Below are 26,176 nucleotides of genomic sequence, written 5' to 3'. Positions count from 1 at the left end.
AGGTCACAAGATCACAAGGTTATTCACAAGGTCACAAGATCACAAGGTTATTCACAAGGTCACAACATCACAAGGTTATTCACAAGGTCACAACATCACAAGGTTATTCACAAGATCACAACATCACAAGGTTATTCACAAGGTCACAACATCACAAGGTTATTCACAAGGTCACAACATCACAAGGTTATTCACAAGGTCACAAGATCACAAGGTTATTCACAAGGTCACAACATCACAAGGTTATTCACAAGGTCACAACATCACAAGGTTATTCACATTCACAAACTATGTAAAAGCTACTGGCACTATATCAACCAAAACCCAAGGTTAAACTGCAGCACAATGCTATAGGAGCGATGCATCACTAAACGTGTAACCGTATAGGAGCGATGCATCACTAAATGTGTAACTGTATAGGGGCGATGCATCACTAAACGTGTAACTGTATAGGAGCGATGCATCACTAAACGTGATAACTGTATAGGAGCGATGCATCACTAAACGTGTAACCGTATAGGAGCGATGCATCGCTAAATGTGATAACCGTATAGGAGCGATGCATCACTAAACGTGTAACCGTATAGGAGCGATGCATCACTAAACGTGTAACCGTATAGGAGCGATGCATCGCTAAACGTGATAACTGTATAGGAGCGATGCATCGCTAAACGTGATAACTGTATAGGAGCGATGCATCGCTAAACGTGATAACTGTATAGGAGCGATGCATCACTAAACATGATAACCGTATAGGAGAGATGCATCACTAAACGTGATAACTGTATAGGAGAGATGCATCACTAAACGTGTAACTGTATAGGAGCGATGCATCGCTAAACGTGATAACTGTATAGGAGCGATGCATCACTAAACGTGTAACTGTATAGGAGCGATGCATCGCTAAACGTGATAACTGTATAGGAGCGATGCATCACTAAACGTTTAACTGTATAGGAGCGATGCATCACTAAACGTGATAACTGTATAGGAGCGATGCATCACTAAACGTTTAACCGTATAGGAGCGATGCATCACTAAACGTTTAACCGTATAGGAGCGATGCATCACTAAACGTTTAACCGTATAGGAGAGATGCATCACTAAACGTGATAACTGTATAGGAGCGATGCATCACTAAACGTTTAACTGTATAGGAGCGATGCATCACTAAACGTTTAACCGTATAGGAGCGATGCATCACTAAACGTTTAACCGTATAGGAGCGATGCATCACTAAACGTTTAACCGTATAGGAGAGATGCATCACTAAACGTTTAACCGTCTACATATTACAGCAGGTAAAGAACGTACGCAGTCCTGAAGACTTGTTTCAGTCTTTGGAATAAACAACATTAGTCACATGGTTAACAAGACAATACAGATGAAAATGAAAGTATTCCCGGAGTCCAGGCTCGCCTCCGGGTGTGATGTCACAGTTGCAGTGTGTTCTGGGTGATGAGTCAGAGAGCTGCTGCGGAGGTGAGACGAGAGTCAAGTAGAAATGATCTCGATTAGCTGGAAACCTGATGGAACCGGTCCCAAACTATCACAGAGGTTTCACAGTTTAAACCTGTAAACACATCATCATCAGTGGTGTACACAGTATTTACCCATTTCTCAACCTGGAGTAGCAACTCTAACGGAACTCTGTGTTGATGAAACTCTGTGTTGATGAAACTCTGTGTTGATGGAACTCTGTGTTGATGAAACTCTGTGTTGATGGAACTCTGTGTTGATGAAACTGTGTGTTGATGGAACTCTGTGTTGATGAAACTCTGTGTTGATGGAACTCTGTGTTGATGAAACTCTGTGTTGATGGAACTCTGTGTTGATGGAACTCTGTGTTGATGAAACTCTGTGTTGATGAAACTCTGTGTTGATGGAACTCTGTGTTGATGAAACTCTGTGTTGATGAAACTGTGTTGATGGAACTCTGTGTTGATGAAACTCTGTGTTGATGGAACTCTGTGTTGATGAAACTCTGTGTTGATGGAACTCTGTGTTGATGAAACTCTGTGTTGATGAAACTCTGTGTTGATGAAACTGTGTTGATGGAACTCTGTGTTGATGAAACTCTGTGTTGATGAAACTGTGTGTTGATGGAACTCTGTGTTGATGGAACTCTGTGTTGATGAAACTCTGTGTTGATGGAACTCTGTGTTGATGAAACTCTGTGTTGATGAAACTGTGTGTTGATGAAACTCTGTGTTGATGAAACTCTGTGTTGATGAAACTGTGTGTTGATGAAACTCTGTGTTGATGAAACTCTGTGTTGTGGGCTCCGTACTCTGTGCTGCTGGTATTTATAGTTTCATACAGCAGCCTTCTATATGCTGCAGTGGAAGATGTTTTATTGTTAGTACACATCTGAGCCAAACATATCATTATTGTATAAGCTATGGAAACACAGACAGACACGTGGGCACAGTGACAGAAACCTGTCAGACGGGAGACAACAGCACAAAGACAGTGATGTGTGTGTGAAGCATTTTAAAGAGATGAAGGCCTGATCTGAGAGGAGCTGTTAGTGTTTCATTCTGTCTGTTTCCACTGCAGTGAACTCACATTGTCTGCCAACCCTGATCTCCTTCACACCGCCCAGCTGCAGTCAGACAGTCAGACAGTCAGACAGTCAGAGGGCAGAGCAGCCTCTTCATGCACGGCTCGCTGTGCTGATGTAAGAGCACTACTTAAACCGGGTTGCATCACAGAGCAGGCAGCACTGTGTCAGTGGGTCACTGGGCCACACACCGCTCAGCCGCACACACACTCTGTGTCGGGCCCTTCACTGGGCGCGTGTGAGTGGAGCGTCTGCGTGCACGGAGGCGTTCAGGCGCACGTTTTGGAGGGGCATTCATTCGTGTGTGTGTGTGTGTGTGTGTGTGTGTGTGCGTGCGTTTTATGTCAGCTGACTGTGAGACGCTGTAGGATTAAAGATAAAGCCAAGATAAAGATGGAAAATATGACGATTATGTTGCTGAGTTTAATCCAGACGGCTTTTATTCTGGAGAATGTGCACGTTACTGCTCTTCATCCTCCTCCCTCTCCACCTCCTGCTCTTCATCCTCCTCCCTCTCCACCTCCTGCTCTTCATCCTCCCTCTCCACCTCCTGCTCTTCATCCTCCCTCTCCACCTCCTGCTCTTCATCCTCCCTCTCCACCTCCTGCTCTTCATCCTCCCTCTCCACCTCCTGCTCTTCATCCTCCTCCCTCTCCACCTCCTGCTCTTCATCCTCCTCCCTCTCCACCTCCTGCTCTTCATCCTCCCTCTCCAGCTCCACCTTTCTACCAGCAGAACAGCCCATCTCTTTCTCTCTTTTCTTCTCTCAGTTTCTACTTGGTACACACACACACACACACACACACACACACACACACTCAGTCACCCCGGGGCTTGTGGAGGGCCGGACCAGCCACTCCCACTGTTCTGTTCTGTTCTGTTCTATAGTTGCATGAGAAACAGCGAGAGACAGAGGCGGAGCAGAGGAAGAGAGAGAGAGGGAGGGAGGAGCGTAGCTGCGCTGAAGCCGAGCCTCTCGATGCTTCAGCACGCAGAGTGGAGCAGACGGCAACAGCCACACAAACACACTCTACACACCGCCACCACCACACACAGCAGCGGGAAGCAAGCCGTCAGGGAGAGAGAGCTTGAGAAGAAAGAGAGGGATCGCAGAGGGGAAGAGAAGAAAAGAGTTGGAGGAGGCACCTTGTGGATCAGAGGGATTTTCCTCCGTGTGGATCGGACTATCTGCTGCTTCCTGAGCGAGAAGCTTTTTTCTTTCTGCTCATCCTCCACGCCGGGCTCCAGCAGTATCTACCTATCTATCCCCGGAGCTTAACAAAAGAGGGAGGGAGTGAGAGAGAGAGTCACAGCTTCAGCTCCAGACCACCCTCTCTCCTCCTCCTCCTCCTCCTCCTCCTCCTCCTCCTCCTCTCTCTCTCCAGCTCCACATCCATGTGTGAGTCCATCGCTGATTTCTCTGTGTTTGGAGGACGGCGTGTGTTCTCCAGGATACAGCCGAGCTCCCGGTGGGATCAGGGTCTCGTCTGGTGAGAGAGAGGACGAGACAGGAAACGGATACACAGGAAGAGAGAAGAGACGGAGAGGGAGACGAGAGTCCGAGACGCCGGGAAGCAAATTGAGGGGCATGTTGAGGGCAGCAGGGAAGAAGAGTGGCTCTGATTTTTAGAGCGGAGAGTGCAAGGAACCGGCAACCGGATCCCATCCATTCCTCCCTCCTCATCGTCCTCTCCTTCTTCTCTCTCCTTTTACCCTCTCTCTGTCCTGCTCTTCAGTTCTCCCTATTGTTCCTTGTGTTGCCTCCTATCATCCTTTTTAGTATCTTCCTTTCCTCACCTCCTTCTTGCTCTGGATTCCCTCCCTGTCTCTCTTTGTGAGGTTCCCTGTGAGCTCCCAGACAAGTAGACAGACTCAAATCCAAAGTACTACCTGTCCTCCTATCCCTCCCTTCCTCTTCATCACACGCTCCTCAGTAAGAGGAGAACATTGTCTCTCGGCATCCTCTAACCACTCTTGGAAAACAGTCGTGAGGACGATCTCGGAGCCACTCGGAGTGAGCGTACTCCACCTGCGAGCGTCTATCTCCAGCCTCCAGGACCTTCAGGTGGATTCCAGCTACATGGGAAAACGTTTGGAGCAGCAGCCAATGTACCCCCACTACACCTACTACTACCCCCATTATCTCCAGACCAAGGTAGGACGGTCTAAACTCACTGAGAATAAACACATCATCTCATCTTCTCTATCTGCTGCCTCTTTAAACCTCCTTCCCAATCAGTACCAGATCAACACACAAATCCATGTTCCGACGGTCGGAAGCGTGTTTCAGTTACAAGTAATTCTTCCCTCAATAATATCGTGTTCCTTAAGTCCAAACAGGGGTCTGAGCGTAGAGTATGTAAAGACTAAGATAGTGTTTTACCGAGCCAGGAAAAGACCATTACTACCTTATTGATAGAGAGAAGCTGAACTGAGCTCCAGGAACAGCTGCAGCTCCTCATCTGATCCGTCTCTGAGCAGGGAGACGTTGGTGTCACTCAGCTCGTCCTTCCACACTGACCTCTTGACCTCTTGACCTCTTGACCTCTTGACCTCATCCTCCACTCTCCCGACCCCACAAGCTCCAAGTTCAAGTTCAGGGCATGAGCCCCCCCGCCCCCCTCAGCCTCGTTCTCTCTCCCGCTCTCTCACTCCCCCCACTGGTCATCCCCCCCACACCTCACCACCTCACCACCTCACCACCTCACCACCTCACCATGACACCATGACACCATGACACCATGTTGTAGACGTGATTGATGGAACCTGATACACTTCTCTGATTACCAAGAGAACAGGAAACCAAGCTCAGTTCTTTTCTTTGTTCTTTCACTTTTATTCTCTCTCTTACTCTCTCACACACACACACACACACACACAGACACACACACACACACACACACACACAGACACACACACACACACACACACACACACACACACACACAGACACACACACACACAGACACACACACACACACACACACAGACACACACACACACAGACACACACACACACACACACAGACACACACAGACACAGACACACACACACACACACACACACACACACACACACACACACACACAGACACAGACACAGACACACACACACACATACACACACACACACGCACACACACACACACAGACACACACACACACACACACACACACAGACACACACACACACACACACACACACATACACACACACACACACACACACACACACACACACACACACACACACTCACAGTGAGTCTTCCACCACCGAGTAGAGGGGAATGGATTGCTGAGGCCTGATCGATGGCTCCTGCATCATATCGCCCGGCCCTCCGTTCCCTTTGTCTACTGTGATTCATTTGTTTTTCTTGCGTGTGATAGTAAGTGTGAGGAGTTGGCAGGTTTGCTGCAGTATTTAGTAAATGTGTACATGTCAGTAGGCAGGAGAGAGATGGAGAGAGATGCAGAGATAGAAGTGTAGGAGTGGGATGCTGTGAGAATAGAGAGATCATGTTATTGGGCGGACACCGTGTGGGAAGAACAGGTACCAAAATGATCTACTGTTAAAAATAGGTTGAACCTTGAACCGAACGCAGACTGCATGATGCGTCTGCAGGCCAACAGCAACACATCTGTTACAGCTGTGAAGGCCTATGTACTGTTATCTGAACCAGTACACACGGGTAGGGTTGTCTTAATCAAGCTTGTTTTCCTAATGATTTAATACCGACTGAGCATCCAGCTGATTTCATCTTCACATAGTTATAAATATCTCTGAAATGCTGCCCAACAACACTGAACACCCTCAAAACAACATTTAAATAAATACTTCTGAGTTGAAAGAAGCTGTTTCTGCTAAACACAAAGATTATGAGTGGATGCTCGGCCGCTTTCATTTCTAATTTAAAACAGTTCCACGTTGAAGATGTTTTCACTGCTTGTTAACGTTCTGTAAGACACACCTCGCTGTAAGACACGCCTCGCTGTAAGACACGCCTCACTGTAGGACACGCCTCGCTGTAGGACACACCTCGCTGTAAGACACGCCTCACTGTAGGACACGCCTCGCTGTAGGACACGCCTCGCTGTAGGACACGCCTCGCTGTAAGACACGCCTCGCTGTAGGACACGCCTCGCTGTAGGACACGCCTCGCTGTAGGACACGCCTCGCTGTAAGACACGCCTCGCTGTAAGACACGCCTCACTGTAGGACACGCCTCGCTGTAGGACACGCCTCGCTGTAGGACACGCCTCGCTGTAAGACACGCCTCGCTGTAGGACACGCCTCGCTGTAGGACACGCCTCGCTGTAGGACACGCCTCGCTGTAAAACACGCCTCGCTGTAAGACACGCCTCGCTGTAGGACACGCCTCGCTGTAGGACACGCCTCGCTGTAAGACACGCCTCGCTGTAGGACACGCCTCGCTGTAGGACACGCCTCGCTGTAAGACACGCCTCGCTGTAAGACACGCCTCACTGTAAGACACGCCTCGCTGCCACACCGCGTGGGTAATGTTAGTTTACAGCGGTTACTGTCCAGATGAGAGCTGCTGGAGACTGTCGAGATCTAATAAACAGGGAATTGAATGTTTGGGTCCTGATCAACCAAGACGTCGGCTCACATATCAACCTGTCAGATGAGCTCCGGACATCTCTGATTGTAGTTTTGACATAATTCTACTGTTGCTGTCCACATTTTTTAGTTCTAATAACATTTTTTAAGAAGATATATTTTCAGTGATTCAGCTCAGTCATGTTCATGCTGACTGATATGTGGTACTTTAAACACATCCACTGCAGCCGCTCTTCAGCTTTACTTCACACAATAAGATTAATATTCCTAATTAACCGCAGGATATATTTGCAGATGACTTGTGCAGATTGCAGCATGTCGACACCGAGCGGACTTATCGGCTGATCTCGGAGCTGCAAACACACATCTGGGCGCTGTCGGATGTTTTTAAGAATGTGCTCCAGATGAGCAAACAGAAGCTGGAGACTGTTTGTTAAAGCACATCTGTGATTTGGTTGTAATGAACAACATCTCCAACGATGAGCCTTTAGTTTGCTAATCTGGCAGAGTGGATGCACGTCTGCTGCTGGATAATATCAACTGTGTTCTTTCTAAATGTCCTTTTAATGAAAGGAACTCTGAGGATCTATATGCTAATCTAAAGACTTCTTTGGTTTAATATATTTCCTTTTCCCCCCCCGAACAGAATTAAAATGACAAAAACACAATTCATCTTCTTGCTAAATTTAATTTTCTTTTAACAAATCATGCTCAAGAAAATTTTGACAGCCGAGTGTTTGTGAAGCATTTTCATCATTAATGTTGTGGTTAAATTAATGCTGCATAATGTAAGACATGTTTGTGATTGCATCAGATTCATAATGAACATTAAAGGGAATCGGATTTAATTTACTAGCGATAACAAAGAAGCAGCATCTCTAATCGGCCTGTCAGTGAATCAAGGAGCATCCCATAGTGTTAGCTTTATTATCACAGGTGTATTATCACAGGTGTATTATCACAGGTGTATTATCGTAGGTGTATTATCATAGGTGTATTATCACAGGTGTATTATCACAGGTTTATTATCACAGGTGTATTATCACAGGTGTATTATCACAGGTTTATTATCACAGGTGTATTATCACAGGTTTATTATCATAGGTTTATTATCATAGGTGTATTATCACAGGTGTATTATCACAGGTGTATTATCATAGGTTTATTATCACAGGTGTATTATCATAGGTTTATTATCATAGGTGTATTATCACAGGTTTATTATCATAGGTGTATTATCACAGGTTTATTATCACAGGTGTATTATCATAGGTGTATTATCATAGGTTTATTATCACAGGTGTATTATCACAGGTTTATTATCACACGTTTATTATTACAGGTGTATTATCATAGGTGTATTATCATAGGTTTATTATCACAGGTGTATTATCACAGGTGTATTATCATAGGTGTATTATCACAGGTGTATTATCATAGGTTTATTATCACACGTTTATTATCGTAGGTGTATTATCACAGGTGTATTATCATAGTGTTAGCTTTATTATCACAGGTGTATTATCACAGGTGTATTATCATAGATGTATTATCACAGGTGTATTATCACAGGTGTATTATCATAGGTGTATTATCACAGGTTTATTATCACAGGTGTATTATCATAGATGTATTATCACAGGTGTATTATCATAGGTTTATTATCAAAGGTGTATTATAGGTGTATTATCATAGGTGTATTATCACAGGTTTATTATCACAGGTGTATTATCAAATGTGTATTATCATAGATGTATTATCACAGGTGTATTATCAAAGGTGTATTATCATAGATGTATTATCAAATGTGTATTATCACAGGTGTATTATCACAGGTGTATTATCAAAGGTGTATTATAGGTGTATTATCATAGGTGTATTATCACAGGTGTATTATCACAGGTGTATAGGTGTATAACATTTGATGCGCGTCTGTAACGCCGCTTTATGTGTGCAGATGTCACGGCGTCACACGGCTGTCTTCTGTGATTTATCTCCATCAGTTCAAGGTCAGAGAATTTCTCTGAAACATCTGCAACAGGCATCTGCCCAGACCCCCCCACTCCATCCCTCCATCCCCCCATCTCTCGATCCCTCCATCCCTCCATCCCTCCCTCCATCCCTCCATCCCTCCATCCATCCCTCCCTCCATCCCTCCATCCCTCCATCCATCCCTCCCTCCATCCCTCCATCCCTCACTCCATCCCTCCAACCATCCCTCCATCCCTCCCTCCATCCCTCACTCCATCCCTCCATCCCTCCAACCATCCCTCCCTCCATCTCTCCATCCCTCCATCCCTCCATCCATCCCTCCCTCCATCCCTCCATCCCTCCATCCATCCCTCCCTCCATCCCTCCATCCCTCACTCCATCCCTCCAACCATCCCTCCATCCCTCCCTCCATCCATCCTTCCAACCATCCCTCCCTCCATCCCTCCATCCCCCCATCTCTCCATCCCTCCATCCCTCCAACCATCCCTCCATACCTTCCTCCATCCCTCTATTCCTCCATCCATCCCTCCATCCCTCCCTCCATCCCTCCATCCCTCCAACCATCCTTCCCTCCATCCCTCCATCCCCCCATCTCTCCATCTCTCCATCCCTCCATCCCTCCATCCATCCCTCATCCCTCACTCCATCCCTCCATCCATCCCTCCCTCCATCCCTCCCTCATCCCTCCATCCCTCACTCCATCCGTCCATCCCTCCAACCATCCCTCCATCCCTCCCTCCATTCCTCCATCCATCCCTCCATCCCTCCATCCCTCCCTCCCTCCATCCCTCCAACCATCCCTCCTTCCATCCCTCCCTCCATCCCTCATCCATCCATCCCTCCACCCACCCATCCTTCCATCCATCCCTCCCTCCGTCCCTGTGCTGTCAAGGTCATATCAGATTGGATCCTACCCTCCCCAGTGTTTCCTCTCGTGTGTGTGTGTGTGTGTGTGTGTGTGTGTGTGTGTGTGTGTGTGTGTGTGTGTGTGCATGAGCCTGGAACTTTGTCCGTCAACGTGTGCGGAACAGCTCAGTTCTTCGTCTATATGGACGTTGACAACCAGCCGGTGTTGATCTCTGACTTCACATCTATACTACAGTATACTGTGTGTGTGTGTGTGTGCGCGTGTGCACGCGCGCTCTTTTCTATGTGTACGATGACCTTCTTCTTCTTGATTCAGAGAGTTGGAGGCTCTACTCCTCCGGTGGAAATCAATCATGTGTGTGTTTGTGCGCGCAGGCACGCACGCGCACGCGTGCCTCCTTCACTGCCTTACAACAGCAGAGTTTAAACACAACACACACTCACTCAAAAAAGCGCACACGTGCACACCACCTTCACACAAAGGCAGTTATGAAATGACTCTCTTAGACTAACAAAGCTCAGCCAGATGACAAAGTGCGTAAATGTGCGTCGATTAAACAGAGAACTGCTCCGGCTCTGCCTCCGTAATGAGCTGGAGGTACAGTTAGTGTACATTAGCAGGTGGGGGGGGGGTCATCATGTCTGTATAGGGGAGATGGGGGGGGGCTCGTGGCCCTTCATCATGTCTGTATGGGGGGGGGGGGGGCTGACTGCGTTCTCTGTGTGATTAGTTAAAGTTGAACCGGAGGGTGAAGCTGCAGGACGAGCTGCAGCTCAAATGTCTCCCTCTGAAGAACGATCCGTCTTTAGGATTCTCCCTGACGCCTCTGTGAGCTGGTTTCAGTCGGCGTGTTGTTGACGCCCGTTCTGTTGATTTTAGACGGCCTGGTTTAGTGATATAAGATAAAATAAGATAAGATATTCCTTTAATACACTGAGAGCAGCTTTCTTACATTTTTCAGGAACTACGGTCTGTGAATCTCTGATAAAGGCGTTCTATTCTATTTTATTCTATTCTAATTGGACCAAATGGAAATGCAAAACAAATGATCATAGATTGTGATAGATTGTGATTTTGCTGTGACGTTTTGAGCGTTTTCCTGCGGTTTGGGTGGAATGTGTCTTAACTGCAAATTTCACAGCAATAATAAAATGTGACATGTTGCCTGTTTTAGATTCGGTTGTGACGAAGCAGACTCTACATGCATGCATGGTTGTGTGTACTAGTGGTAGCACTATTCTCTATATGCATGCATGGTTGTGTGTACTAGTGGTAGCACCACTATTCTCTATATGCATGCATGGTTGTGTGTACTAGTGTTAGCACTATTCTTTATATGCATGCATGGTTGTGTGTACTAGTGGTAGCACTATTCTCTATATGCATGCATGGTTGTGCCTATAGTGGTAGCACTATTCTCTATATGCATGCATGGTTGTGCCTATAGTGGTAGCACTATTCTCTATATGCATGCATGGTTGTGCCTATAGTGGTAGCACTATTCTCTATATGCATGCATGGTTGTGTGTACTAGTGGTAGCACTATTCTCTATATGCATGCATGGTTGTGTGTACTAGTGGTAGCACTATTCTCTATATGCATGCATGGTTGTGCCTATAGTGGTAGCACTATTCTCTATATGCATGCATGGTTGTGTGTACTAGTGGTAGCACTATTCTCTATATGCATGCATGGTTGTGCCTATAGTGGTAGCACTATTCTCTATATGCATGCATGGTTGTGCCTATAGTGGTAGCACTATTCTCTATATGCATGCATGGTTGTGTGTACTGGTGGTAGCACTTTTCTCTATATACATGCATGGTTGTGTGTACTAGTGGTAGCACTATTCTCTATATGCATGCATGGTTGTGCCTATAGTGGTAGCACTATTCTCTATATGCATGCATGGTTGTGTGTACTGGTGGTAGCACTTTTCTCTATATGCATGCATGGTTGTGTGTACTAGTGGTAGCACTATTCTCTATATGAATGCATGGTTGTGCCTATAGTGGTAGCACTGTTCTCTATATGCATGCATGGTTGTGTGTACTAGTGGTAGCACTATTCTCTATATGCATGCATGGTTGTGTGTACTAGTGGTAGCACTATTCTCTATATGCATGCATGGTTGTGTGTACTAGTGGTAGCACTATTCTCTATATGCATGCATGGTTGTGCCTATAGTAGTAGCACTATTCTCTATATGCATGCATGGTTGTGTGTACTAGTGGTAACACTGTTCTCTATATGCATACATGGTTATGTGTACTAGTGGTAGCACTATTCTCTATATGCGTGCATGGTTGTGCCTATAGTGGTAGCACTGTTCTCTATATGCATGCATGGTTATGTGTACTAGTGGTAGCACTATTCTCTATATGCATGCATGGTTGGGCCTATAGTGGTAGCACTGTTCTCTGATGATGATGGACTGAAGATGTGAATCTTTGATGATAATCGTTGAAAGTAAGATGAGAGAGAAGCTGAATGAAGTCGCATTATCAACCAGCCGATCATTAGTTTGCTGCAGATCAGTGTGCTAATATGCTCAGTGGCACACGAGGAGCTTTAATTAGGGTAATGAGAAACAGCATTCAGCTGATATCAAAGTAACGGCAACACGAGGACACGCCCGGACGTCTAAACACGATATTCCATCCTTCAAAAATTAGCTTTTCACATTCAATTAGTCTCTATTAGAGTGTGTGTTAGATAACTGTGGTCAGTGTTTGGCTATGATGAGGAAACATCATAAAGGGAGGAGGGAGAGAAGGACACACACCACATGGAGATTTACGTGTGTGTGTGTGTGTTATGCGTGTGTGTGCAAAGACTCGTACACAGAGCTCTTCCTTCTGTCCTTCCTTTACTATCACTTCCTTCCTTCCTTCCTTGTTTCCTTCCAAGCTTATGTTCCTCCTCTTGTCAAACATAAAGTACTTTGCCTTTGCAGAAACAGCGACCATAAATTATGCATCACACACACACACACACACACACACACACACACACACACACACACACAGACACTATTCAGTGTCTGTATGTGTGTGTGTGTGTGTGTGTGAGGCTATAGGTTTTATAGCATTGCGTGCATTCCGCTCCTACCCTGTTCCTCCTCACACATCTGTCTGGGTTAGGGTTATCTGGGTTAGGGTTAAGGGTTATGGGTTAGGGTTATCTGGGTTAGGGTTAAGGGTTATGGGTTAGGGTTATCTGGGTTAGGGTTATGGGTTAGGGTTATCTGGGTTAGGGTTATCTGGGTTAGGGTTATCTGACTGGGTTAGGGTTATCTGGGTTAGGGTTATCTGGGTTAGGGTTATCTGACTGGGTTAGGGTTATCTGGGTTAGGGTTAAGGGTTATGGGTTAGGGTTATCTGCCTGCCTGCATCGGTTCTAGTTTTCCAGCCGACAGTCTCATCTCTGCTTGTTGTTTAAGACGCAGCGTTTCTGTTTGGATCTCAGCTCTGCTCTCCACAACATCATATGCCAACCAGGAGAATGAGAATAGTAATGCCCTATCCAACAACTCCTTCCCCTGCTCTTTCTTTGCTTCTCTCTCTCTCTTTTCCTGCCTCTCTCCCACTGTGTTCTGGTCTCTCTCTCTCTCTCTCTCTCTCTCCTACCATCTGTTCAGTTTGCCGGGCCTGAGTAGTTTTTACTGCTTTAAAGGGACTCTCCTAACCACCCATATATGTCCATTTATTGTTCTCCGTGGGCTGTTCTATTCTGGTCCCGGTACAGTAGCGGACGCTGACCAGTGCCTCGCTACGTCCAATAGGAGTGAAAAAGCTTCAGCGGGTCAGCGCGTGCATGGAGGCTGTGGAGGAGGGAGAGAGAAAGGAGGATGGATGTGAAGGAGAGCGGAGTGAGATATATCAGAAAGAGAACAGATGGCGGCGGCAAAAAAGAATTGAAAAGAAGAGATAGAGATCCGAAGGGAAATAAAGAGCGACGCGGTGAAGGAGACAGAAGTTGTCGGCCGGGCCGGGTCGGGGAATAATGGTGCTGCTGCATTTTTAATAGTTTGCCTCTTTCTAATGGATTCTCTGCCTCCTAAAAGCTCCTGTCAGAGCCCGCTACCTCAAACCAAGGGCGCCATGAAAGGATATCACATCGGGCCCCGCCACCACGGGCCACGCCAACCCTGCACCGTTACTGTAACCACACACCTCCAGAACCATCGACCTGTTCAAAGCTTTAAATAACTCTACCTTTGCAAGGCTTGCAACTCTCTTGTAGTCCAGTACTTCCTGCTGTATATTTACTGACAGCGAGCGGTGAAAGTAAAACACAGACATGCAACATTAGTTAGTAATTATCTTAGCATGAGCGTTTGCCTGCATCGAATGAATATCGGCTAAAAGAGGAGATTAGGATGATTAGTAACTGACGTTAGGGGAACAGCCTGTTTCACATGAAGGGACAAAGCTAACAGGTTCATTTCCAACACTCACAGACTAAGACCACCGTTCATATTGTCGCCTTTTCTTTCCTCCCTCCTGTCTTTCTTTTTGTTTTTACAACCCATAATTGTCTGTAAGAAGCCGAGGCATGTTGCTCCACCGACACTCCTCGCTAGCAGTTCATTCTGCTGGACAGTGCTCTGGATGCAGGACCAAACCATTTCATGTAAATAGGGGGGGAGTTTAGAGCTAAATTTATTTACTGGAGAACACCGTGCTAAGTGACAAAGACTTTATCAGGGGATGAAAAGGGAGGACGAAGAGCACAACCTCCAGCTGTTAGCTGTTTGAAGGGTTAGGGTTTGACCCCGGCTGTGGTTAGGGTTAGGGTTTGACACCGGCTGTGGTTAGGGTTAGGGTTTGAGCCCGTCTGTGGTTAGGGTTAGGGTTAGAGTTTGGCCCCGGCTGTGGTTAGGGTTTGACACCGGCTGTGGTTAGGGTTAGGGTTTGAGCCCGTCTGTGGTTAGGGTTAGGGTTAGAGTTTGGCCCCGGCTGTGGTTAGGGTTTGACACCGGCTGTGGTTAGGGTTAGGGTTAGAGTTTGGCCCCGGCTGTGGTTAGGGTTTGACACCGGCTGTGGTTAGGGTTTGAGCCCGGCTGTGGTTAGGGTTAGGGTTTGACCCCGGCTGTGGTTAGGGTTAGGGTTTGAGCCCGGCTGTGGTTAGGGTTAGGGTTTGACCCCGGCTGTGGTTAGGGTTAGGGTTAGGGTTTGACCCCGGCTGTGGTTAGGGTTAGGGTTTGACCCCGGCTGTGAAACTGATCTAGTTTCTGGAGATAGAAGGAGATTCTGTGTCGGACATGAGTTAGGCAGATGTTGTCTGCATTGTTACACCTCCTCCTCCACCTTCACCTCCTCCTCCACCTCCACCGCCACCTCCACCTTCACCTCCACCTCCACCTCCACCTCTACCTCCTCCTTCACCTTCACCTCCACCTCCACCTTCACCTCCTCCTCCTCCACCTTCACCTCCTCCTCTTCCTCCACCTCGTGTGACTCGTGATAGCTGTAATAAAAACAGTCTGACTCGTGATAGCTGTAGTAAAGAGTCTGACTCGTGATAGCTGTAGTAAAGACAGTCTGACTCGTGATAGCTGTAATAAAAACAGTCTGACTCGTGATAGCTGTAGTAAAGACAGTCTGACTCGTGATAGCTGTAATGAAAACAGTCTGACTCGTGATAGCTGTAGTAAAGAGAGTCTGACTCATGATAGCTGTAGTAAAGACAGTCTGACTCGTGATGGCTGTAATAAAGAGTCTGACTCGTGATAACTGTAGTAAAGAGAGTCTGACTCGTGATAGCTGTAATAAAGAGTCTGACTCGTGATAACTGTAGTAAAGAGAGTCTGACTCGTGATAGCTGTAGTAAAGACAGTCTGACTCGTGATAGCTGTAATAAAAACAGTCTGACTCGTGATAGCTGTAGTAAAGACAGTCTGACTCGTGATAGCTGTAGTAAAGACAGTCTGACTCGTGATGGCTGTAGTAAAGAGAGTCTGACTTGTGATGGCTGTAGTAAAGAGAGTCTGACTCGTGATAGCTGTAGTAAAGAGTCTGACTCGTGATAGCTGTAGTAAAGACAGTCTGACTCGTGATGGCTGTAGTAAAGAGAGTCTGACTCGTGATAGCTGTAGTAAAGAGTCTGACTCGTGATAGCTGTAGTAAAGAGAGTCTGACTCGTGATGGCTGTAGTAAAGACAGTCTGACTCGTGATGGCTGTAGTAAAGAGAGTCTGACTCGTGATGGCTGTAGTAAAGACAGTCTGACTCGTGATAGCTGTAGTAAAGAGAGTCTGACTCATGATAGCTGTAGTAAAGACAGTCTGACTCGTGATGGCTGTAGTAAAGACAGTCTGACTCGTGATAGCTGTAGTAAAGAGAGTCTGACTCGTGATGGCTGTAGTAAAGAGTCTGACTCGTGATAGTTGTAGTAAAGACAGTCTGACTCGTGATAGCTGTAGTAAAGACAGTCTGACTCGTGATAGCTGTAGTAAAGAGTCTGACTCGTGATAGTTGTAGTAAAGACAGTCTGACTCGTGATAGCTGTAGTAAAGACAGTCTGACTCGTGATAGCTGTAGTAAAGACAGTCTGACTCGTGATGGCTGTAGTAAAGACAGTCTGACTCGTGATAGCTGTAGTAAAGAGAGTCTGACTCGTGATGGCTGTAGTAAAGACAGTCTGACTCGTGATAGCTGTAGTAAAGAGTCTGACTCGTGATAGCTGTAGTAAAGACAGTCTGACTCGTGATGGCTGTAGTAAAGACAGTCTGACTCGTGTTAGCTGTAGTAAAGAGAGTCTGACTCGTGATGGCTGTAGTAAAGAGAGTCTGACTCGTGACGGCTGTAATAAAGACAGTCTGACTCGTGATAGCTGTAGTAAAGACAGTCTGACTCGTGATGGCTGTAGTAAAGACAGTCTGACTCGTGATAGCTGTAGTAAAGACAGTCTGACTCGTGATAGCTGTAGTAAAGAGAGTCTGACTCGTGATAGCTGTAGTAAAGACAGTCTGACTCGTGATAGCTGTAGTAAAGAGAGTCTGACTCGTGATAGCTGTAGTAAAGAGAGTGTGACTCGTGATAGCTGTAGTAAAGACAGTCTGACTCGTGATAGCTGTAGTAAAGACAGTCTGACTCGTGATAGCTGTAGTAAAGACAGTCTGACTCGTGATAGCTGTAGTAAAGAGAGTCTGACTCGTGATAGCTGTAATAAAGAGTCTGACTCGTGATAGCTGTAGTAAAGAGTCTGACTCGTGATAGCTGTAGTAAAGAGAGTCTGACTCGTGACAGCTGTAATAAAGACAGTCTGACTCGTGACAGCTGTAATAAAGACAGTCTGACTCGTGATAGCTGTAGTAAAGAGAGTGTGACTCGTGATAGCTGTAGTAAAGAGAGTCTGACTCGTGATAGCTGTAATAAAGAGTCTGACTCGTGACAGCTGTAGTAAAGAGAGTCTGACTCGTGACAGCTGTAATAAAGACAGTCTGACTCGTGATAGCTGTAGTAAAGAGTCTGACTCGTGATAGCTGTAGTAAAGAGAGTGTGACTCGTGATAGCTGTAGTAAAGACAGTCTGACTTGTGATAGCTGTAGTAAAGAGAGTCTGACTCGTGATAGCTGTAGTAAAGAGAGTCTGACTCGTGACAGCTGTAATAAAGACAGTCTGACTCGTGATAGCTGTAGTAAAGAGAGTCTGACTCGTGATAGCTGTAATAAAGAGTCTGACTCGTGATAGCTGTAGTAAAGAGTCTGACTCGTGATAGCTGTAGTAAAGAGAGTCTGACTCGTGACAGCTGTAGTAAAGAGAGTCTGACTCGTGATAGCTGTAGTAAAGACAGTCTGACTCGTGATAGCTGTAGTAAAGACAGTCTGACTCGTGATAGCTGTAATAAAGACAGTCTGACTCGTGATAGCTGTAGTAAAGAGAGTCTGACTCGTGATAGCTGTAGTAAAGAGAGTCTGACTCGTGATGGCTGTAGTAAAGAGAGTCTGACTCGTGATAGCTGTAGTAAAGAGAGTCTGAATCGTGATAGCTGTAATAAAGAGTCTGACTCGTGATAGCTGTAGTAAAGACAGTCTGACTCGTGATAGCTGTAGTAAAGAGAGTCTGACTCGTGATAGCTGTAGTAAAGACAGTCTGACTCGTGATAGCTGTAGTAAAGACAGTCTGACTCGTGATAGCTGTAGTAAAGACAGTCTGACTCGTGATAGCTGTAGTAAAGAGAGTCTGACTCGTGATAGCTGTAGTAAAGACAGTCTGACTCGTGATAGCTGTAGTAAAGAGAGTCTGACTCGTGATAGCTGTAATAAAGAGTCTGACTCGTGATAGCTGTAGTAAAGACAGTCTGACTCGTGATAGCTGTAGTAAAGACAGTCTGTACAGACTGTACTATATACTACTACTGTACTATATACTACTATGGTACTACTACTGTACTATATACTACTACTGTACTACTACTGTATTATATACTACTACTGTACTATATACTACTACTGTACTATATACTACTACTGTATTACTACTGTACTTTATACTACTACTGTACTACTACTGTATTATATACTACTACTGTACTATATACTACTACTGTACTATATACTACTACTGTAATATATGTTATACTACTGTATTATATACTACTGAAGCTGACAATTTGGCAGAGCTCCACAAACATAAGTCAAGTATTTGAATTATTAAAATAAATGAATATTGAATGAGGTGTAGACATGGACCAGAAACATTTGGCATGAAGGGAATAGTTAACAGTTAACCGTTAACCGTTAACCGTTAATAGGTAACGGTTAACTGTTAAGAGTTAACAGTTAAGAGTTAAGAGTTAAGAGGTAACAGTTAACCGTTAACCGTTAACAGTTGACAGTTGACAGTTAAGAGTTAATAGGTAACCGTTAACCGTTAACCATTAATAGGTAACAGTTAACCGTTAATAGTTAACGGTTAACTGTTAACTGTTAAGAGCTGACAGTTAATAGTTAATAGGTAACCTGTTAACCGTTAATAGGTAACCGTTAACAGTTAAGAGTTAACAGTTAACAGTTAATAGGTAACAGTTAACAGTTAATAGGTAACCGTTAACAGTTAAGAGTTAACAGTTCATAGTTAACAGTTAACAGTTAACTGTTAACAGTTAACAGTTAATAGGTAACAGTTAACCGTTAACAGGTAACCGTTAAGAGTTAACAGTTCATAGTTAACAGTTAACCGTTAATAGGTAACCGTTAACAGTTAAGAGTTAACAGTTCATAGTTAACAGTTAACAGTTAACTATTAACAGTTAACAGTTAATAGGTAACAGTTAACCGTTAACAGTTAAGAGTTAACAGTTCATAGGTAACAGTTAACCGTTAACAGTTAAGAGTTAACAGTTCATAGGTAACAGTTAACCGTTAATAGGTAACCATTAACAGTTAAGAGTTAACAGTTCATAGGTAACAGTTAACCGTTAATAGGTAACCATTAACAGTTAAGAGTTAACAGTTAATAGGTAACAGTTAACCGTTAACAGGTAACCGTTAAGAGTTAACAGTTCATAGTTAACAGTTAACAGTTAACTGTTAACAGTTAACAGTTAATAGGTAACAGTTAACCGTTAACAGTTAAGAGTTAACAGTTCATAGGTAACAGTTAACCGTTAATAGGTAACCATTAACAGTTAAGAGTTAACAGTTAATAGGTAACAGTTAACCGTTAACAAGTAACCGTTAAGAGTTAACAGTTCATAGTTAACAGTTAACCGTTAATAGGTAACCATTAACAGTTAAGAGTTAACAGTTAATAGGTAACAGTTAACCGTTAACAGGTAACAGTTCACAGTTAACAGTTAACAGTTAACAGTTAATAGGTAACAGTTAACCGTTAACAGTTAAGAGTTAACAGTTCATAGGTAACAGTTAACCGTTAATAGGTAACCATTAACAGTTAAGAGTTAACAGTTAATAGGTAACAGTTAACCGTTAACAGGTAACAGTTCACAGTTAACAGTTAACAGTTAACAGTTAATAGGTAACAGATAGTTGTGCTAGAGGGGTTTAGCGCCGTAGCTAATCGAGCAATGCTAAGAAAGCATTGATTGAAGAAGGCTCTTCTCATGTCAGGAGCTCAGATGTTGTGAAGTCTTCTCAGCCTCTTCTGAGATCAGCCGTCTCCTTCACAGTCTCATGTTGATTGATGAAACAAGGCGGACTTCCCAGCGTTGCACGTCACACAGTGAATAAGTCCGTCTAGTGTTGTGGGGGTGCTATCGAGGGCTGAAATCTGATGCTGAACTATAAGTGAAAACCCCCGCCCCATGGTATCAGCAGCGGGACGCCTGTTAACCCCTTGTGTTAACTATAAATCCAGCTTGAGCCCTTCGGGTTAGATTTAGGCTGTACACGGTGAAATGAAGTCACAGAGCTCATCATTACATCCCTGGATTTTACACATTAAAACCTTGAAGCACACACTGAGGTTAAAGTCCTGCTTTTTACAGGGATTTCTCACCCAAGTCTTTTTCTGGGCCAAATAACTGCAGGACACTATTGGATTTCAATGTCAACGTGTGCTTGTGCTTCAGTTTGAATGCATGTATTCGTCTTTGCTGAAGACTAATGCTTGCACTGAAAGAAAGCTGCCCCCTCCTAACAGCATTAAAGTCATCAACAAAGTGCAGAATCTGGAACCGGAAAGATAAAATGTGCAGACCGTTTAACGTTTATAAAAAACAAAACAAAGCCTCCGTCGCCATCATTCATTCCAGAGAAGCATCCAACCGATGAGCATCACATCCAGAACCACTCTTAAACCACCCAGACACTATTTCTATTAACTTCTATTGTTTTATTACAATGTTACTACATGCTGGCATCAATATTACAGAACAACAACAACACACAGTTCCTTCTCCTCCAGACTCCAGCAGGTGTCTCACCTTACTTACTGTCTAGATCTGTGTCACTGACTCGCCAGCAGCATCGTAGGACTAGTAGCTCCGAGTGTGAACAAACTCTAGAGCACAACCTCTGTACTCGTTGTTTGTCAGTCGGAGAGGAATATCTAAAGAATCCCAGTTAAACTCAGGGTTTAACTGCCTCAGTGTTTAGCCGGGTTACAGACAGTTTAGCCGGGTTACAGACACACTGTTGTCCCGGAGCCAGAGGTGGCCGGCCGGGCCAAACATCTCCTGTTCCCTGCTAATGAAATCCTGAATAAAACCCTGCTCGGCTTGATTCACACACACGCACGCACGCACGCACGCACGCACGCAGGCACGCACACACACGCACACACACACGCACGCACACACACAAACACAGACACCCACTCTCCACGGTTCTGCTACACGCACACTACAGAACCCCTGCAGGCCCAGTCAGGGATTATCGGAGGAAAACACTCCTTTTGTTGGGCCGCAGTCAAATGACTTTTTCAGAGCTTTCGTGCTTTTATCACAGCGTCTACGTAACTGAGTGTGTGTGTGTATGTGTGTGTGTGTGTGTACGTGTTTGTGTACGTGTGTGTGCGCGTGCGTGCGTGTGCGTGTGTGTGTGTGTCTACTCATATTCTAAAGATAGTATAACACCGAATCACCGTGTTGTGTTGCCTGTTGACAGGCTGGGTCCGGTGTTGGTCCGGTGTTGGTCCGTTGTTGGTCCGGTGTTGGTCCGGTGTTGGTCCGGTGTTGGTCCGGTGGTGAGTCGGCTGCTCCCGGGACTCCAGCTCCCCCCACCCCCAAACTTTAACTTTAACAAAACCTTTACCGTCCAGAAATGCTCATATCAGTTGTATTTTGTCTGAGGAGTGACCTTTGTGGCCGGTCATCTGTCACCGACCGACCGACTGACTGATGAATTTACATGATTGGTCGGCCGACTGTTGGAGTTTCCTGATTGGCCTTGCTCTTTCAAAATGAAAAGGAGGGAACAGTCCTTCATGCAAATGAGCCTGTCCAGTGTGACGCGTCCGGCATCGCCTGTTTCTCGCTTAAAATGTTTTCAGATATAGATTTTGGTGGATTATTTAGACGGAATAAAAGAACGTTTACGAGCAGGCCGCCATGTTGTTTCCCGTTTGAAACGGCGAGCAGAAAACCAGGGACCAATTAGGTGCATTCCATGATACGGTACATCACCGCTTGAACGGCCAGTTGAGTGGAGCAGCTCGTCCTCTAGTGTCCTCGCTGGTGGACATGCCCCGCTGGATATAACATTATAGACATATAGAATTCACAGACTGACCGAACACGATCCAGACATAAACTGAGTTCTGTTGGTTCTTGAGGTTTGAGGACTTGCATGGCGTTCAGGGAAACGGAGTTCTCTTAGTTCTTGAGGTTTGAGGACATGCGTGGCGATCAGGGACACCGGGTTCTGTTGGTTCTTAAGGTTTGAGGACTTGCGTGGCGTTCAGGGAGACGGAGTTCTGTTAGTTCGTGAGGTTTGAGGACGTGCGTGGCATTCGGGGAGACGGAGTTCTGTTAGTTTGTGAGGTTTGAGGACTTGCGTGGCGTTCAGGGAGATGGAGTTCTGTTAGTTCTTGAGGTTTGAGGACGTGCGTGGCGTTCAGGGAGACCGGGTTCTGTTTGTTCTGTAGGTTTGAGGACTTGCGTGGCGTTCAGGGAGACGGAGTTCTGTTAGTTCGTGAGGTTTGAGGACGTGCGTGGCGTTCAGGGAGACCGGGTTCTGTTGGTTCTTAGGGTTTGAGGACTTGCGTGGCATTCAGGGAGACTGAGTTCTGTTTGTTCTTGAGGTTTGAGGAAGTGTGTGGCGTTCAGGGAGACCGGGTTCTGTTTGTTCTGTAGGTTTGAGGACTTGCGTGGCGTTCAGGGAGATGGAGTTCTGTTTGTTCTTGAGGTTTGAGGAAGTGCGTGGCGTTCAGGGAGACCGGGTTCTGTTGGTTCTGTAGGTTTGAGGACGTGCGTGGCGTTCAAGGAGACCTCTATAATGATTGCCAGTGTACAGTCCTACTTGTGTTCTGTGGATAATTATTTTGTGCGGTACCAACTCTCCGCCTGGGCAGCGGCCAGCTCAGTTGACTGGGCACAGATTGTAAAGCTGCATTCAGCTTCTATTCATTCACACCACCGGCTCTCCTCAGAGACTACCAGTCTTTTTCAGAGTTGTGTGAGCGCTTGTTGTGTGAAAGTATGTTTCGGTGTGTGACTGCTCATGTGTGGATGCGTGTTGGAGAGCGTGCACGATGTGTGGTTTGTGCTTGTGCCTGAGACGCAGAGAGATGAGGCGAGAGAGTGCCAACGCGAGAGATAAACAGAGACTAACAACGAAGGAGGAGAAGTAAAGCGTGTGCACGTGTCGCTCGTGCGCGTGTGTCCGTGTGTGCCGAGGGTGCAAACTAGCTTTGTAGCTCTCAGTGAAGTGTTGATTTAAGTGGAAGTGGAGGGAGGAGATGGGATAAAAGGCCTGACTAGATTAGGCTGGCACACACTACTGAGGCGTGCTGTACTGCCTGGCCTTTCAGCGCACTCTGCACTGAGTGTGTGTATGTGTGTGTGTGTGTGTGTGTGTGTGTGTGTGTGTGTGTGTCTGAGAGACTTGTGTGACAACGTCGATTTGTGTGTGCAACTGTTGGATGCAGTTACTCTACTGCTGATATTGGTGCAGCAGATTAACAGAGCTCCCACAGCCGCTAGAACCGCACCGAGGACACTGATCACAGTTCTGACATCTCAGCAGCATCCTGGCTGTACGTAGTGATGTCACCACGTTACCACGTTACCACGTTACCACGTTGCCATGTTACCCAGTGCCACGTTACCCAGTACCACGTTACCACGTTGCCACGTTGCCACGTTACCCAGTACCACGTTGCCACGTTACCCAGTACCACGTTACCACGTTGCCACGTTACCCAGTACCATGTTACCACGTTACCCAGTACCACGTTGCCACGTTACCCAGTACCACGTTACCACGTTGCCACGTTACCCAGTACCATGTTACCACGTTACCCAGTACCACGTTACCACGTTACCATGTTACCACGTTACCACGTTACCATGTTACCACCACGTTACCACCACGTTACCACATTACCATGTTACCACCACGTTACCACCACGTTACCATGTTACCACGTTACCACCACGTTACCACATTACCATGTTACCACCACGTTACCACCACGTTACCACATTACCATGTTACCACCACGTTACCACCACGTTACCACGTTACCATGTTACCACCACGTTACCACGTTACCAAGTTACCACGTTACCACGTTACCACGTTACCACGTTACCACGGTGAAGTGCCATTGTGGACGGGCAGTATGGAGGTTTCACTGTGTCATCCACAGTTCCTTATGTCCCTACTGGATTCTACTTCTTCATGTGAAGGAGATGGGAAATAGCTTACAGACTTTGCAGCTGTTTTTTCCTTTAATATACTTACAGCCGTTCACTTTCTGAATTACTGCATATTCCAGCTCCCCCACCCAGACGCCCCACTGTTTAAGTCAAGGTAGTCTCCAACAATAACAGTTCATTGGCTAAGTCGCTTGCAGATCTGTCTTTCCGTGTTAGTCTCTCCATGTGCAGGAGACTGACAGCTGAGGGTAAAAATAACATTTAAAGTGTTTTTTAAAGGCTTGAGGTGTCCTTGATTTAACTCAAACAGACAACACAACACTGCCGTCATCACCGCCCTGTATTGCTCTTTAGCCCGGGTTTAGAGCGCAGCAGAAGTATTCCTGTCAGGGTGTCTGTGCAGTAAGGTTTAACAACCATCTGGCCTTTATTATTAACAGAACACACTCAAATGAGTAGGAGTCTGTGGGCTGCCACAGCAAGGTAAGAGTTAACTGAAGCCACTGCTTAATAACAGTTTCTTTGCCTCCGTTCGGTGCTGCTCGACCTCCAGCGCCACGCTGACGTCTGTGCTGAACCATTGGATAAGACGGAGACATTAGTCTGCTACATGTGGTACAGCAGCAATCTGCATATTTCATTGCTTTAACTTCCTGTATGAATAATGAAGAGCCTGGGAGGCAGGATCTCATGGTGCATGTGTGTTTGCATCCTTGTATGCAGATGCTCAGTCATCTAGCCGAGTATATAGTGCATATGATGTGTGTATTAATTATAGGCTTACTTAGTATGTACTAAATGTTCATTAAGAAGATGTCCCTCATGCAATATGCACTACAGTTCATGGATGCAGAAGTACCAGAGTAGAAGTTCTTATCAAAGCGTGACATTGTTCTTAGACTCGTACAGTATCCGTGTCCGGGGGTGTTTGGGAGGTTTCCTGCTGTCGGTGCTGTTTCTGGGTTGACCTATGACTCAGGGTGACTGACTCATTCCAACACTGTTGAAGTTGGCTGAGCTGAGAACCATCCAAACATGAACATCCCTGTGTTCTGTAATCGTATAGTCTCTTCCTGTTGATCTCAATCTATGATATATATGGCTGTCAATGGATTCAAATAGTTAATCACGATTAATCGCAAATTAATCACACGTTTTATCTGTTCTAAATGTTCCTTAAAGGGAGATTAGTCCAGTATTGAATCCTCTTATCAACATGGGAGTGGACTAATATGCTGCTTTATGTAAATGTGTGCATATATTTATTATTGTAAATCAATGAACAACACAAATCAATAACAGATATTGATCCAGAAACCCTCACAGGTACTGCATTCAGCATAAAACAATATGCTCCAATCATAACATGGCAAACTGCAGCCCAACAGGCAACAACAGCTGTCAGTGTGTCAGTGTGCTGACTTGACTATGACTTGCCCCAAACTGCATGTGATGATCATAAAGTGGGCATGTCTGTAAAGGGGAGACTCGTGGGTACCCATAGAACCCATTTACATTCACTGATCTGGAGGTCAGAGGTCAAGGGACCCCTTTGAACATGGACATGACAGTTTATCCTCTCCAACATTTAGCTGTTAGTTTGCAGCATTATTTAACCTTCTTCATGACCAGCCAGTCTGACCTGGTTGGTACCGATGGATTCATCAGGTTCTCTAGTTTACTATGATACCAGTAGTAGTAGTAGCAGTAGTAGTAGTAGTAGTAGTAGTAGTAGTAATAGCAGTGGCAGTGGCAGTAGTAGTAGTAGTAGTAGTAGTAGTAGCAGTAGTAGCAGTAGTAGCAGTAACAGTAGTAGCAGTAGTAGCAGTAGCAGTAGTAGCAGCAGTAGTAGCAGTAGTAGTAGCAGTAGTAGCAGTAGTAGTAG

At 45.5% G+C, this 26,176-nt stretch overlaps 1 protein-coding gene across 5 annotated transcripts in view; it reads left to right on the top strand.

The window, feature by feature from the left end:
• LOC119496647 (RNA-binding motif, single-stranded-interacting protein 3-like) overlaps nucleotides 1–26,176 on the top strand; it is a 180,658-nt gene that overhangs the window by 20,517 nt on the left and 133,965 nt on the right. Inside the window, exons 1-2 of one of the 5 annotated variants that reach the window (XM_037784108.1) lie at nucleotides 1,435–1,498; nucleotides 4,101–4,718. The exons of 2 other annotated variants lie outside the window; for them this stretch is intronic. In XM_037784108.1, coding sequence (XP_037640036.1) covers nucleotides 4,644–4,718 — 75 coding nt within the window. In that variant the 5' untranslated portion in view covers nucleotides 1,435–1,498; nucleotides 4,101–4,643. Of the gene's footprint in view, nucleotides 1–1,434; nucleotides 1,499–3,379; nucleotides 4,719–26,176 lie in introns of those variants that run through there. 2 more of the 5 variants (XM_037784109.1, XM_037784107.1) reach the window with 2 other exon arrangements.

Source organism: Sebastes umbrosus, chromosome 11, assembly GCF_015220745.1.
Source record: "Sebastes umbrosus isolate fSebUmb1 chromosome 11, fSebUmb1.pri, whole genome shotgun sequence".
NCBI classification, from domain to species: domain Eukaryota; kingdom Metazoa; phylum Chordata; class Actinopteri; order Perciformes; family Sebastidae; genus Sebastes; species Sebastes umbrosus.
This window is presented reverse-complemented; position numbering and strand designations above follow the sequence as displayed.